This window comes from Cotesia typhae, unplaced genomic scaffold (assembly GCF_013202065.1).
Source record: "Cotesia typhae breed Kobodo isofemale line unplaced genomic scaffold, CoteBio_Ctyphae scaffold_152, whole genome shotgun sequence".
Taxonomy (NCBI): Eukaryota; Metazoa; Arthropoda; class Insecta; order Hymenoptera; family Braconidae; genus Cotesia; species Cotesia typhae.
Genome location: NW_027423776.1, coordinates 6371696 through 6388486, shown reverse-complemented (window position 1 = coordinate 6388486; position 16791 = coordinate 6371696). Strand labels below are relative to the sequence as shown.

General features: G+C 26.4%; 2 protein-coding genes across 4 annotated transcripts; one reads left to right on the top strand and one right to left on the bottom strand.

Moving 5' to 3' along the window:
- The first annotated feature begins 781 nt into the window (after positions 1–781).
- Positions 782–2095, top strand: LOC141536439 (uncharacterized). Of its 2 annotated transcripts, XM_074256956.1 has the most exons (2): positions 782–1848; positions 1923–2095. In XM_074256956.1, exons 1-2 carry the CDS (start codon positions 933–935, stop codon positions 1955–1957), a joined length of 951 nt encoding a protein of 316 aa, XP_074113057.1. In that variant the 5' UTR covers positions 782–932; the 3' UTR covers positions 1958–2095. The 2 variants fall into 2 exon arrangements, with proteins under 2 accessions (XP_074113057.1, XP_074113056.1); XM_074256955.1 differs by having other exon boundaries at positions 782–2069.
- A 1898-nt stretch (positions 2096–3993) lies between these two features.
- Arp5 (Actin-related protein 5) lies at positions 3994–12151 on the bottom strand. 2 transcript variants are annotated; one of them, XM_074256922.1, is made up of 8 exons: positions 11894–12151; positions 11677–11787; positions 10986–11300; positions 10342–10622; positions 9980–10198; positions 9596–9897; positions 9235–9415; positions 3994–9155 (listed from the first exon to the last, which is right to left on the bottom strand). In XM_074256922.1, the coding sequence occupies exons 2-8, from the start codon at positions 11777–11779 to the stop codon at positions 8532–8534; spliced, it is 2025 nt and encodes a 674-aa protein (XP_074113023.1). In that variant the 5' UTR covers positions 11780–11787; positions 11894–12151; the 3' UTR covers positions 3994–8531. The 2 variants fall into 2 exon arrangements, with proteins under 2 accessions (XP_074113023.1, XP_074113024.1); XM_074256923.1 differs by lacking the exon at positions 11677–11787 and having other exon boundaries at positions 11894–12147.
- Positions 12152–16791: the final 4640 nt, after the last annotated feature.

Genomic DNA, 16791 nt, shown 5'->3' with positions numbered 1-16791 from the left:
TTTTTTACTGTTTACCTGGACCACTATATTAGCAAAGGTTTGTTATTATATGTTTATTAATAATAATATATATTTTTCTTTTTCTAATACCAGTAGCATCATCTCGTGTGTTGGTGTGATTATACATCAAGTCAGCGCGCGTTGTGTGAATCAAGAATCCGGTTTTGGCGTCAAAATATCATCACGCTGCACTTAAAATATATATTATTTTTATTATTTATTTTTATTATGATATATTTATTGTTAATTAGTTTTATTATTAATATTAATAATTTATTAAATCATTATTTAATGCCCGCGGAAAAACGTTATGCAATCAGCTGATCTAGTAGATCTCTTTTGTCACTTGTCAAAAATGAATGTCAAAGTAATAAGATCCCGGTAGTTGGTCAATGTCGCGGACGATCATTGCACTATTACCATTGTAATAATAACAATACTGTCAGTACTGATAATAATTACAGTTTTATTTATCATTATCAAATAATAATAATAGTTTTAATAATAATAATAATAATGACAATGATGATGATAAAATAGTTTGTGTAATGATGGATGGTACATACTATTATTAATTAAATTGTGTAATACAGGTGGATTGGTACGCAGGATATGAGCAGTTTGTCAAGCGCAATCTGACTCTGCTCCCCAATCAACATTTAATACATCAGCATCACCACCACCACCACCACCACCAGCCGCATCAGCACCAACAGCCAGGACCTCAACAGCAACAACAACAAGCAGGGCAGCCGCCTCCACCTCCGCCACCACCACCACCACCACCACCACCGTCTGCTTCTTCTGCTCCAACATCTCAGCAACAGCAACAACAGCAGCAGCAACAACAGCAACAGCAACATCACCAACAATCACAGCACCACCACCAACAGCAATCTGGCGGGCCAACGTCGTCAGCTCGCCGTCACGTTATGACATCAATGTTTGACCCCCAAGTTAAAAGTGAACCAATGGGATTTTACTCAGTGGCATCAAGTAGATCAGAGGGTTCTAATTCTATGGTAAATTTGTCAGAGGATCGTGAGGATTTGTCACAAGAAGAGCGAATTCAAGCACAAAATATGCATCAGCAACAGCAGCAGCAGCAACAACAAAATCAAGGAAATCAAAATACACAGGATGGACCGATGCGTCAGTCTAGTAGTCAACAGACAACTAAAGAGGGTAGCAGAGCAAAACCACAACCGTGCAAGGTATGTGGTAAAGTATTGTCATCGGCCTCCTCATATTACGTACACATGAAGTTACATTCTGGGAATAAGCCTTATCATTGTACTATTTGTGAGGCTAGTTTCTGCAGAAAACCGTATCTCGAAGTGCACATGAGAACTCACACCGGGGAACGCCCGTTTCAATGTGAATTATGTCTCAAGAGATTTACACAAAAAAGTAGTCTCAATACACACAAACGTGTCCACACAGGGGAGCGACCGTATGCGTGTGATATTTGTCAAAAACGTTTTGCTGTTAAAAGCTACGTAACAGCACATCGTTGGAGTCATGTTGCTGAGAAGCCACTTGTTTGTGACCGTTGTTCACTTACATTTACATCTAAAAGCCAATTTGCTATTCACATTCGTACGCATACTGCCAGTACAACGTACGAGTGTAATATTTGTGGTCGCACATTTGTACGTGACAGTTACTTGATTCGGCATCAGAATCGAGTGCACCGTGATTTGAGCCAAAATAATTCAAATCACAATCCATCAACTCCGCAGAGCAGTGGTGGTGCTACAACTCCTGGTACTGGCTTTGAAAGTCCTGTTTGTGATTTGCGTTACAGTGAGGGCCCCTCATCACTTGACGGACTCGGCGGTGGTAAAGGTATATCTCCTGAAATAGCAATATTAGTTAAACATAACAGTCTTCATCTTCCGGTACCACTTTTACATCCGCAGACTATCAACTAGTGTTTAAACGGCAGCGCGTCTGAGTCTCTGCCGCTGCATCAGCAACAGCAACAGCAACACCAACAACATCACCACCACCACCACCACCACCACCACCATCATCCGCAGCAACAGCAACAGCAGCAGCAGCATCGTCAGCAGCAGTCACCGCCAAATGTAACACCATCTACTACAGTAGCGGCAATAACTACTATTACTAATCCATCTTTGATTCAGACAGCAACTACGGCATCATCCTCATTGTCATCATCATTGTCGTCGTCATCGTCATCACCTTCACCATCACCATCACGATCAACAGCAGTTACAGCAACACCAATAAGTGTCTACCAAACTCGTATTTCATCTGGTTCGTTACATACTTCTGAGCCTTATCTCTATCCTCACTATATTACTTCCACAGAGTCCCCAAACTCTCATTATTCGCACCACCATCATCATCATCATCATAATAATCATAATCATACTCATCCTCATCCTCATCCTCATCCTCATAACCATAACCAACTTGATCATGGTCATGGTCATATTAATCGCAGTGGTATTCCACCACCAGGAATTCATCCCGCATTATATTTGTACGCTCAGTACACTAATACAACTCCTTCTATTTCTTATCCTGAATACATTCAGCGCAACAATTGAAGCGACTAATTTATGCTAACAATTTAACATTTTATTGTTATTATTACTATTGTTATTTATATTATTATTATTATTATTATTATTATTATTACTATTATCTATCATTTTTTGTTTAAAAACAAAGAAAATGAATATAATTTATATATTGAATGAAAGTAGTGATAATAATACTTAAATGATAGTATAAATCGGTATTCCAAATCTCTACACGTTTCCAATGAAATCGTATCAGCACTTTTTGCTTAAACAATTATTTTCAGATATATACGTATGGAAATATGTATATTTATTATTGCTAATTACTAATGATTAATGAGAATAGTAATAATAAAAATAACAATAATAATAATAATAATAATAATAATAATAATAATAATAATAATAATGATACGATCATCATACATATTTATATTATATTTTTAAAGGAATTTAGTCACTTGAATCTGTGATATAGATAGTAATTATTATCAGCAAGATTTAAAATGAAAAAAAAAAAAAAAAAAAAAAAAAAAAAAAAAGTACCGAAATATTGGTTTAATATTTTCATGTTAACAGACAGACTATTTAAATATTATAAAGCAATGTCACGGAGCGGTGTAGTTATTGAATTCGATATATATTAATATCAACAATTACAATAACACAACTAATAATAGTTCACAGTACTAAACACAACACAATCACTAAGAAAGAAGTAAAAAATAGTTATAATGATGGTCTCTACTTGGTCTCTACCGACAATACTTGTTAGTATATTTTCTTTTTATTAATTAGTTAACTACTTAGATAGATATTAAATAGTTTTAATGTTGACAACTAGAGTTGTTGATATTATTTTATTTTCTTTTAATTTTTTTCTCATTAAAGTTTGCCGCGTTTTATTATTTTTTTTAATTGCTAATTGAAACTGCTTAACTTAACATAAAAAAAATTCATTTTAAAAAAATATATATACTTGAAATGAATATATATAAAAAAATTATTAAAAGAGGATTAATGATCTACGTGTGTGTGAGATTGAGGGTATTGGTCATGGTCTCTCATGGGCTTTTTCCTTATTCATTTCTATCACAATTAATTTTTAATATAATAAATAAATAAATAATTAATTAATTGATTCATTCATTAATTGATTATATTACTATTTTCTATAGAGATAATTATTTACATATTTTAGTTGTAATTGACAATTATTAGATGTATAGTTATAATTAATTGCAATAAGGTTATTATATCTATTATTTCATTTGAAATAGTTTACGCAAACAATATTATTTTATTTGTATAGTACTTATAATTACAAACATAAAAAAAAATAGATATGTTCGTTTTGTCGCATATGTCATATTAATGCCGATGATAGAAATGTAAATATAGAAGTTACGCTGAACAGGGATGTTATATCTAAAAAATGAAAAAATGAAAAAAAAAAAAAATGTATGTCCGCTTAGATTTTATTTTTTTAGAATAACATTAGAGCCGCTTTATTAATATTAATGTTCTTGAAAAAAAAAAAACAAAAAAATTTGTTTTCACTGTAAAAATGTCTATATTTATAATTATATAAAAATTTATTTATTTTTTCTTTGTGTAACATAAAAAAAAAAACTAAAAATTTTATTTAAAAATTTTTATAAAAAAAATTAAAACAAATAAAGAACATTAATTATTTAATTTAGTGGTTGTACTTATCAAAATTAAATAATAATTTATTTATAATTTAATCTCTTCTAAACAAGCGAGAAGAGCCATGACAATTGCGAGCTAGGATAAAAATATAATTCTATTTATAATTTAAAACAAAATTTATAAGAAACTAATATCCGTTTATTTTAAATAATTCAGTGATAAAAAAAAATAACAAAATGTTCTGTTGTTTTATAATTAAATATTTTAGTTTTTTAAAAAATCAGCTCGTAAATAATTTAAATTATTCTATTCAAATTTGAGTTATTATTATTATTTTAATGTGTAATTGGCATAAGTATACTCGAGATTGTAAATAACATTTAAAGGTATCGGTAAAGACTGATTATAACAGACTGTTGTAATAAAAAACGATTATTCATGTTGAGAATAAAATCAAACATTTAATCAAACAAATTTAAAATGAACAAATGATAATAATAAACTATATTGGCTAGTCATCGCAGTCCACTTTTATGTAACTAAATATTTAAATGTTATATTTAATCTCTCAGTATACTTGTGTTACTTTATTTAATAGTTTATAATAATAATAATAATAATCAGGTTTAGTTGTTATTTATGTATAAACTTTTATATTTTTATTTCAACACAAAGTAACTACTGAAATAATTAAATAGTCGCTTTGATTTTTTTTTCTTGTCAGTACGCTTGTTTTATAATTTTAAAACTTTTATTTGTTCAGTAACAAAAAAGCTTAGCAATCTCGTTTTTCTTATCAATAATTTGTTATATTATTCTAACTGTACAATTTATTAATATTTGTCAATTTAATTGACAAATAAATTTACCCACCAGATTTTTATTCAAAATTAAACAAAAATATATCGACCAATTTTTACAAAAGTTTTTAGAAAACTTCATGAAGAAAAAAAATATTATTTATAAAAAAATATCAGCTTAGCTGTTTATATAATTGTCAATACGTAAAAAAAAAAAAATAATATTTATTGTGTAGTAAAAATTAACTTGTCATTTATTTTAATAATTTAACGTAATTTTATAAAACTAATTCGATTGTAAATTAAGTGATAAAATTTTTTTGGTATTTTAATAGTTTAGGATTAGTATTTGTAAAAATACGTTAAGTTATTAATTATTAATTATTTAAAATAGTCTGCTTAAACAGCTAAGAAAAATTGTAAATAAAGAAAAATTTTTTTAGGCATAGAAAAATAGTCGTAGAAAATTTCATTTTAAGTAAGAAAAAAAAAAATCTTAATTTTAGAAAATTTACCGCTAAATTTTTATGTGACAGCACTTTAGTAATTAGAATAATAAAATTACTTGAAATTTAAAATCTAAAATAATATTAATAATAATAAACAACAATTATACGATAAAATTGTAATTTGTGTTACGTATACACAAAAAGTAGAAAAAAAATAGATGTGAATTCGATAAGAAACATAATGCGAGATTAATCTAAAATACTTTTTGATAGAGATTAAAGGAATATCGAGCGAGATTGGCAGGCAAAATAATTAAATAATTAATTACTGAAGTAATTATGGAAAATAATAATACATATGATACCTAATAATAATAATAGTAGTAATAATAAATAAAAATAAAAATAAAAAAAAAAAACTAAAATAATGTCTACGTCGCTCGAAATTGCGCCTGTACCATTTTGCTTCGTTAGCAGAATACGATGCCATTTATTTTTGTAATACGTTTACGTAGGGATAGTTATTATTTTTATATAGAGGTTTATTACCGTGCTACCGTAAGTCTTAGAGGCCTGAGTAGGGTAGATCATTAACAATTAGATTATACCGCGGATATGAATCGCCTGCATCAAAATACATAACACTCATATACTCTCGCTTCTTTTAAATCTTAAATCATTAAATTTAGCTACCAATTCATTAATTATTAATTATTAATTATTATTATCAGTTATATAATTTATATTGTTATTTTATAATTATTTATTCAGTAAATAAAATAAATAATTATTTTTAAAATCAAGACAATAGTTTAGATTTTAAAGAAGCGAGTTTTTGTGGATGTTTAACAGATTTATCGTTGGTGGGTGCCATTTAATGATAATGAGTCGCGTGCCATGATAACAGAAAAATAAAAAAATAAATATACAAAGAAAAAAACAGTTAATAAATATACGTGAATTTATAATCACGCGATATATATTATTACAATTGAAACTAAACAGTCGATACGATATTATATTTATAAACAAATATAAATATATGTATTAAATAAAAAAATAAAAAACTACGATTAAGAGAAAATCGTTTTGAGAAGACGATACGCGCTCGTGCTGTGCCGGGTATTGCGTAAAAATGAAAATAAAAGTTTTAATATTTGAATAAAAAAATAATCGACGTGAAAAAAAAAAATTGAACGAAAAAACTAAAATGATTAAATATAGGGTAATTATATTAAGGCATATGCACGAGAATATGCTGTGAAACGTCTGATCCACCGAAGTAATAAAATCGACAATGAATAAAAAAATTTAAAAATTAAAAAAAAAAATACAAAAAAAAATGTAGGTAAGCATAGGTCACGCGATTATTAATAAATATGTATCTTGATCAATGAAAATGCGTGCAAGTAAATTTTTGTAATAGCAGATAATGATAACAATAATATTAATAATTATAATGATAATAATGGTAATTAATAAATAAATAAATAACAATAATATTAATAATAATTAATTAAAAAGTAACAAAAAAGATAAATCGACGCTTGACTTTAGCTCTCACCGACATATCCTGATTTAAAACAAATAAAAACACAATTAAACGTACATACTGCATACATTAGCGAGTATAAATGTTCTATAGGGTAAATATAAATGCGTATAAAAATAAAAATAAAACTAAAGGTATACCCTTAAACAGAAAACAATAAAAATAATTTACGAAAGATAATTAGAGTTCTATTATATAAATATATAAATAAATATAATATTAATATTAATAATAATAATAATTAGTACAACTAAGAAGTATGTACTGTAAATAGCTGTCATTTACTTCCCTATGTCCATTATTACGGATAATATGATTAATAATTAATTATATATAAATATAAATAAAATACAAACTCATTGTACTGCAAGACATTAACCACTGTTGTAATAATTATCTATTATTAATTATTTTCATGATTATTGCTATTATACATATAAAACAAAACAAAAATAATTCATTGCAATTTTTTTTTTTTTTTTTTTTTTTTTAAGTCTAAGCGTAGTGAAAGTAGACCCTCACTATCAGCACTGTTCTCTTAATAAAAACCAAATTATAATTTAAAATAGTTGCATCTGAAAAAATAAATTGGTTTCTACCTCAATTCTACATAAATGATAGTAACAATCTTTCTACACAAAAAAAAAAAAAAAAAAAAAATTAGAGAAGATTGCTGGTGATGCTTAAAAAAATTTTTTTTTTAATTTTATTTAATTTACAAACAATATTGTTTATTAAATAAATTAAATTTATTGATAATTAGAACAGTCTCTTTTAAGAATTAACAACTGGTGAGTCTGCAACGACCTCAAACTGTGATAATAGAATGAATATTATTTAAATTATAAATTAAAAAAATAAACCTTATAATTTTTTTTTTAATTTATTATTATTGTTAAATATTTAACTATCAATTGAATTCATTTTTATTTTTAAGTTTTATTTTGAATTAAAATTTTAAATTATAATATTTGGAATAGAAAATTTATTTATATTTTTTCATTATTATATATTATATATATAATTAATATTATTATTGTTATATATTGTGATGTTAGATTAAGATACGATATATGTCAGAAGTGTGAATTGAGGTCGTTTTAGTCAAACCGGACGCTAGTGTGAGGGATCACTTTCATAATTATCATTTTTGTTTGCTTTAGTAAAAAATTTTAAAACTATACAGAATAATTATGTTGATTTTTTTCTAGCTATTCAATCGATTAATCAATTAAAAGTGATTGAGAAAAATGATAAAGTCAAGCTAGATGAAGTCTAGAATATTCTCACAACAAAAATAATTAAATAAAAATAATGACAATTGTATATTGTGATCGATTAACAAACTACAATGTAGTTTGCTTGTAATGTCATTAATAACAAAAAAAGATAAAAAATGTGTAACATAAATTTATCCATAATTTTCTTCCTTTTTTTAAAAACAAAATTTATTTGCTTAAGCTGTAATTTATCAATCTTATTCTACTTTGTACAATTTTATTTAATTAAATTGGCAAAGTAATTATTCAATCTCGACGTTGACAGCAGCATCCTCAACTACCATTTGTTCAGAAACGAGAATTGGTTGTATCAGCGGCAACGGATTTGGTGATTTGGTGTAAATATTACTTGCCGAGTGTTCTTTTAAATATTCACCGCCCTTTTCGTCGTACTCTTGACGCGTTACCAAAAATTCGGGCAAATTATCATTAATACCAAAGTCACGTGCTCCGTACCAACTGTCGAGACTCGGATTTTTAGCTATACTAATTTTAAAATCCGACTTAAATGGCCTTATCTCTTGCAACTCGCGATTTAAACGTCCGAGCAAACCCGGAAATTTGGCGGTTCCGCCGGTTAAAAATACATTGCACACAAGCAGTGATTGTACTTCTGGTGAATAAAGCTTCAACACAAAGTCTATCGTCTCAGGAATACCAGCTTCTACCAATCCAATCATCGAAGGTTGAAAAAGCACTTCTGTTGCGCGTATGCGCTCCAATCCGACGTGCAACTGATGAGTTTCTCCAGGTATCACCGGTGTATTAGAACCTGGACCGTCAAACTCGGGATCGTGTTGACGTAAAATTTCTTCAACTTCCAGGAGTCGTTCTTGCTCCAACTCAGAATCTGAATCGCCACCTTCCTATTTTTATTAACAAGAAATAATTTTTTTTTTTTAATATTAATAGTAACTCAGGAGAGATGTTTTATATATAACTCACTCTATTAATAGCTTTATACACATCCCAGTCTTCGTCTCTCATTCCAAAATCGTCGTCACGTTTTTCTTTCCTCGCTAACTGACTTATTATACGCATTCTCTCTTGTGCAGCAGCTGTTCTACGTTTAGCCATGTCTTGCCTACGTTGTCGCTTGGCTGATTTTTTATCTAATATTTCTTGTCTTAAAAAAAAAAATTATTAAAAAATTGTCATCTAAATAAATATTTTGATACAAAAAAATTTTTAAATTGAAAGAATAACTTTTATAAAAATAACATTTTTTTTTATACAATAGTCAAAAATTTTTATGACTAGCTATATGCTTAAAAAAATAAGTATAATAATTATAAATAAACTGTACCGTCTTTTCCTTAAACTAGATATCCATTCGTCAAACTCAGCTTGATCTTTTGGCTGCAAACTGGGTTTTATTTTAACTTTTTGTTCTTCAGTACCAACATTATCTTCTTGAGAGTTAGCAGCGACTATTTTTTGTCTAGTTTTCTCAACTTTGGCTTGCAAATTATTAATCATTTTAGTTAATTCAGCCTCGTTTGCTAAATTAAATGATTTAATAGCCTGTTCAAACTCCTCGAGCTCGCCTTCTTCCACTAAATCTTGAATCGCCAGCAATTGATTGAGCTGCTCTTCATCTTCAGCTAGCTGTTAAAAATTTATTTTTCATGTTAAATTTTGTTAAAATAAAATAATGAATATTAGCTAATTTTTTTTTATATATAGATACTCTTTCTTCTCGTTTACGAGCATTCATCTCCATCAAGCGACGTGCCAATTCCCGTTTTCGCTCTTTTTGCTGCTCTGCTGTCAAACCAGATGTTGTTGCTGGCGCTACATACGGCAATTGTATTCTTAACACATTTGCGTCATAGTGATCTGGGTCTGACCATCTCGTTATTTCATCTTGATAATCAAGTGCAATGCTTGAGTATTCATGTACTATTTCCTGCGTAATTATTTATATTATAAATTTATTAATTTACTTCAATATGGAAATTATTGAGGCTTAATTTTTAAATAATTTTTTTTATCTATTATCACTAAAGATAAATAAAAAAAATTTTTTTTTTTAAATTCATAATAACTTACTTCAGACCTACTAGGTGTAATAGCATTAACATGAACAGGATATTTAAGTTGTAATAACCTGTGCATGTATGATATAACATGAAACCCGCCGACATTTATCCTACGTGAATTTACAGTATCAACTTTACCATCGATGATAGGTATTACATGTGTTGTATGATACCCGACATTAATTATGAGCCCATCAGGAGGACAATTGTTGTGTTGATATGAAAAAAGACAGTCGATACCGTAAGCTATTGATGGAACACTGTAGCATTCAAAAAGTAACTCTGCCATCACTAAAAAAAAAAAAAAAAAAAAAATAACAATTAACTGTGTGAAGACTTATTTACAAAGGTGGATTTTATAGTAATTATAGGATAAATTATTTCAAAGTTTTTTTATGATTTTTCGTGATCAGATATTCTTGATTAAATAATCTATATAATTAAGAAAATAAGCAAAATTTTGTGGCCATTGTATATATATGATAAAATGGGTTTTTATGGTTAAATTTAGTATCGTTGGAAAGGTTTTGACCAGGAATTGTGTGAAACCTTTTCTAGGTTTCATATCATATTAAATTCTTATAAAAATTGGTTGAGAATTACATATGTAAGCCAATAAAAATTTTTAAAATAAAAATACTTGATGGAACTTACAATTTCTGGAGTAATTAGGATTCAAATAAGCTTCTGTCAAAACGACAGGATGATTAACGCAGCCCTCAGTATCAATGCCCATATGAGTGAAAGTGTAATCGAATATTTGTTCTTGAGCTTCCAGATGGGTTATAATATTGCGATCAAACTGGGTTTTCAATTGAAAACGCACTGACTCGATATTTGTTATGTCATTACCGACCTGTACTTCTCCGTCTTTTTTACCACGTTCTTTACGGGGTTTGGCGATTAAATTTTTGAATATCAATTGGGGCTCGTTTTCTATTGCCCAACCAACCCGGCAATTGTATGAACCTGGAATAATAATTATTAAGAAGCTTCAACTGATTTTTATATCAATTGTATTTTTTTTTATAAATAAGCGTGTTAATTGGAGTAAAAAAATTAAATTTTAAAATTTATGATAGCTAAAATAGTAAATTAGAAAAAAATTTGTAATTTTATAAATTTTATAGTACAATACAAAAGTCAGCAAACAAGTGATTTTTTTTCCAAGGAAATAATTAAAAAAAAAAAAAAAATTTGAAAATTTACATAAATAATTTAAAAAAGTATTTATAAATAAATTGTAATATTTTTTTTTTTTTTCAAAATGATTTGTAAACAAATTTTCGGTAAGTATTTAGTATTTTGAATTTTATAAATAAAATGTAAAATAAAATAAAAATACCATTGTCAATAATTAATGGAATTGATTCATTCTTTATTTTATCTGGATAAAGATGAATAATATCTTGAATTGTTTTTACATCTTTTAATTGAACTATATCCATTGTTTAACCTAAAATATTGTAAATAAACGTTTGCTTGTTATTGTTATCAAATTGTCAACTTTTAAGGTTATGAGTGAAAACTGTGACGCGTAATAATAAATAAATAATAAATACCCTGATAGTCAGCGCTTTCTCAGTAAGTGTTGACTTCCAGCAGTTACGGTTAATTTATACATCAAGTTGGCGGTAATTCTTCTCTCAACAACAGTTGTAAGCAAATTAACGGAAATCTACGGCCGCAACTTGAATACACTCTGATAGCCACCTTACCTATAACTTACTGTCAATCTACGTCCGCAATTTGAAGCAAACTTGACGGAAAGAGTTGGCAAAGCGAGCGATTACCTATTAGTTACCTATAACTTACTCTGCAAATAGACGTCAAAACTTGCTCTACAAGTATTTCCTTCAAATTGTAGTAAAGTTGAAAGGAAATTTAACTACAAATTTGATTATTAACTTGCAAGTTAATAATCAAATTTGTAGTTAAATTTCCTTTCAACTTTACTACAATTTGAAGGAAATACTTGTAGAGCAAGTTTTGACGTCTATTTGCAGAGTAAGTTATAGGTAACTAATAGGTAATCGCTCGCTTTGCCAACTCTTTCCGTCAAGTTTGCTTCAAATTGCGGACGTAGATTGACAGTAAGTTATAGGTAAGGTGGCTGTCAGGGACCATACAAAAATGTATCTATAGAAGAGATGACAAACTCCTTTTTTATCGATTGATGATACTCAGTTAAGAATGTTTAATTTCGGTGGTAAAAATAGATGGCAATAAGCTCTAGATTAAAAATTGGCTAAACAGTGATAGTTCTTAAAAGTTACCCAGGTTGTCTTTCTTGCTCTTGTTAGTGTTTTATGAGAAATTGAGACAGAACCACGGTTTTGAAAAAATTTTGACCAAATTATTGTATCTTCAGCAATTTAAATACGCAAAAATTATCAAAAACTTCGAAAGTAGCAAAGCTTTGGCATAAAATCATGAAAATGAAGTAAGCCAAAATTTAAAAATTTTTTATTAAAAAAATTTTAATTAAACAATTAAAAAAAAAAAATGTCACGTGTAAAAAACTTGAAAAACTGTAAGTGCAATTTTTTATAAATATCTTTTTAGTTGTAATTAATAAAAATTAAATTAATAAAAAAAATCAAAAATTTTTAGACGCCTGCTAACTTCAGTGTTATATAAAATCGTCTGACCCGGGAAAATAAGCACTAAATTTCTTCCATTTATATGAAATTATAGAAAAAACCTCTAATTAAAGCATTTTAATCAACATGAAAAACATTTTTTAGGTAATTATTGTATCTTCGGCAATTAAACATGTTTTTAAAAATAAACTTCCTTGTCAAATCATCTGTTCCTGAATTATAGCGGTTTAAACAATTAAGTCGTTATTAACAATTAATTTGTTAATAACAATTAAATTTACCATTGGTGAATAAAATAATCTAGTTTTCCGTATTCTTCAGCAAAAAATACGTAAATACCAGTTATCAGAATCCGGTGACCTAAAAGTGCATACGGGCTTCCCTCTTCAGTCGAGGGACTAGCAGGTAAGACAAGCAGGTAAGAGACGCTCCCAAACACGACCAGGACCATTTACTTCTTCTATCCTTATAGTTTCTTGTTAAAATGCTCGACATTTTAGGAGTCAATTTTGCGTCATCGTCAACCCTTCAACCCTTTAGCAATTTAAGGTGTATTTTTTGCTTAGAGCTACATGAATCACAAGAAGTAAAATTTTAAATTTTAGTTTAAAATTTATAAATTTCAATATTGAGCTCATTAGAATGCATTTTGGTATTAGGGTAGAAGAAGCAGAACGAAAGTGGCATTTTGGTCCGTCAAAAAGGAAAAATACAATGAACAACACAGAACACAAAAATAGTAAGAAATAGTTAACTCATCCTTATACCCGGAGATACCTGCTACTAATAATACAAGTAAGCCGACATTTTTAATTTTGAGATTTTACTTTATTTATTAAATTAGAACTAAAATATATCTTTTTAAAATTGCACTTATAGTTTTTCAAATTTTTTGCAATATTTTTTTCAATAAAAAAAATTTTTTTAATTTTTCGATTTCGGCGAACTTTATTTTTATCTGCTACTATACAATGAGTTTTCTGAAGTTTAGGGTACAAAATATATTACCAATACTTGGATAAAATTTATTGCGCGGTAAAAATAATTGTAAATATTATTATTATTATTTTTAATATTGATGTAATTAATTAATATAGTTTTTGATAGACATTACAGTTTTGTTAAAGACAGAGAAACTAAAGACGTAATTGATTTTGTATCTGACTATAATTACAAGAATTTAGAAATTAATTGTTTTACTTTTTTAATTTTTCTCGATCTGGATAAACTTGTAATATATTGAATAAAAGTTATCATAATAAAGTTACAGAAAAATTATTTGAAAGATAGAATTCAATGAGTAAATATTAATAATCATAAAATCAAGGATATATATCGCGTTCTTAAAGTAAAAAAAGCCGATAAAAAATTTTTTTTGTTGCAATTAACTAAAGATTGTTCAAATTGTAAAAATTGATTGAAAAAATGAATTTTTTTTTTGTTTAAAAAAAAAGTTCTTAATGCAAAAAAAATTTACATAAAAAAAATTTATTTTTTATTTTTCCGCATTAGAAATTGAACGTCTTGAATTTCTGGTTATAAAAATTAAAAATTTGAGAAATTGTTAAATTTAGTTAAATTAAAAAAACATGAAGTATAAAATAAATTCTAGTAGTTAATTATAAAATTATGTATTCTATGTATTTTTTATAAGATTTCATAAATGATACTTTATTAAAATTTTTTGTATAGATTAAAATTTTACTTGAGATTTCATCAACAGATTTGTCGCTAGTCTTCTTGATATTAAAAATAATAATTGATGAACACATATGTATATATTATAATTATTAAGGAGTAAAGAATGAAAAAAATAAGAAGAAATAAAAAAGAAACATTATTGTTATGATACAGTATTGTTTTTATTAAATTTCACCTAGAAACAACGAATCACAGAACGTTACATTAGAGTTTCTTAATGTTAAATTTATATTATAATAATATTATCAATAATAATAACCTTAAAAATAATAATAATGAAATAATATTAATAATAATATATTCACATTTACAATTAACGTATTCTACAATTTATATAATAAAGTCTTAGATTAAATTATTCCAAATTTTACTGTGATCAAATATTATCAGTTATCAGTTACAAATTTCGGACCTAAAAAATAGGTACTAGTTAATAATTCCATGTATTACAAATATGCTTATGGTTGTTTTGTATTCAATTGATAAATGTTTATTTATTGATGTAGGTACTTGCTTCGTCGATTGTACTGTTTTCATTTTATTTTACTCAATAATCAATATATATTTTTATTTATATTAATATTATTATATAATTTATTTAAATATACGTAATAATATATCGCTTCCAAATATTTGCGTATTAAAAGTTATCATTTATAATATTTTATTCCATTTAATCAATTAATTTTTTTTTATTTTTTTCATGTTTTTATTTTCTTTTTCGTCGTTAAAATCTCTTAATCATTTTGAAAATAATATATAATTGGGTCAAGGGAACATGACACATATACTTCGTTATTTTTATTATTATATTTCTTCTTAAGTACTGACGATGAGACAATTACAGTATCGTGATACGTATAAAGGATTTCATATTTTTTTTCTTAATATTTCACTTTATTATTTTCTTTTTTTCATTATTTTTTTTTTTTATAAAAGGCAACGTGTCTTTGTAATTCATATAAAGGCAATTTGCTTTGTATCATTAGTATGTCTGGCGTCCCGGAATATTAATTGTTATGCTGATTTAATATTAATACATTATTATTAAAATTATTACAATAATTATTATTTTCCTCACTTTAATTTTTTTTTTTTATATTCTATTAAATTTCAATCAAAATTTTATTTAGAAAAAATGCATGGGACACAGGCATTATTGGCAGCATTTAATCACTGTAGTTATTTGTTTGGATTTATTTAAAAATAAAATTAATATAAATTTTTTTTCTATTTACTTTTACATATATATTTTTAAATAATTGTAAAAGTCTGAATTTAATAAAGAGAGCTATGAGTTCAACACATTCTATATACCCAATTATTTATAATTATTAATTATGTTTCGTAGGTAACACCGGTACGTACCCAATATATTTTATACAATTAATTATCATTAATTAACTCAATAATAATATTAATAATTAAATCGTTCATGCCTTAATACGTCTTTATATTAAACAACGATTAAAACTATGATAGATATTAATATTTCTTAAATGATTTTTATATACAAAAATTGTTACTATGACATATAATTATTATTTTTAATTCTTAAAAGCTCACAACGCGCGCCAGTGCGTGAATAAATAATATAATAAACTTTATTTATTTATTTACTGTTACTGTTATTAATAATTAATCGTTAATTCATTAATATTTATATTTATAATATTACATGTCCCAGGTTGATCAGGGAGAGGGTAACGCACTAATTTTATAACAGAAGGCTTCGGTATAAAAACATGGAAGCTATTTTTTTTATTTTTATTATTATTTTCATGTGCGCTGAATTATTAATGCAAATTTATTATTTAAACAATTAATCTGAGCATTGGTCAATTATGAGATTGGTACAAATATTGTACTGTGACAATATGTATATATTTATGTAGTAATTCAGTAATAGTAATAATAATAATAATAGTAGTAATAATAATAGTAATAATAATAACAATAATAATAATAATAATAATAATAATAATAATAATAATAATAATAATAATAATAATAATAATAATAATAATAATAATAATAATAATAATAATAATAATAATAATAATAATAATAATAATAATAATAATAATAATAATAATAATAATAATAATAATAATAATAATAATAATAATAATAATAATAATAATAATAATAATAAT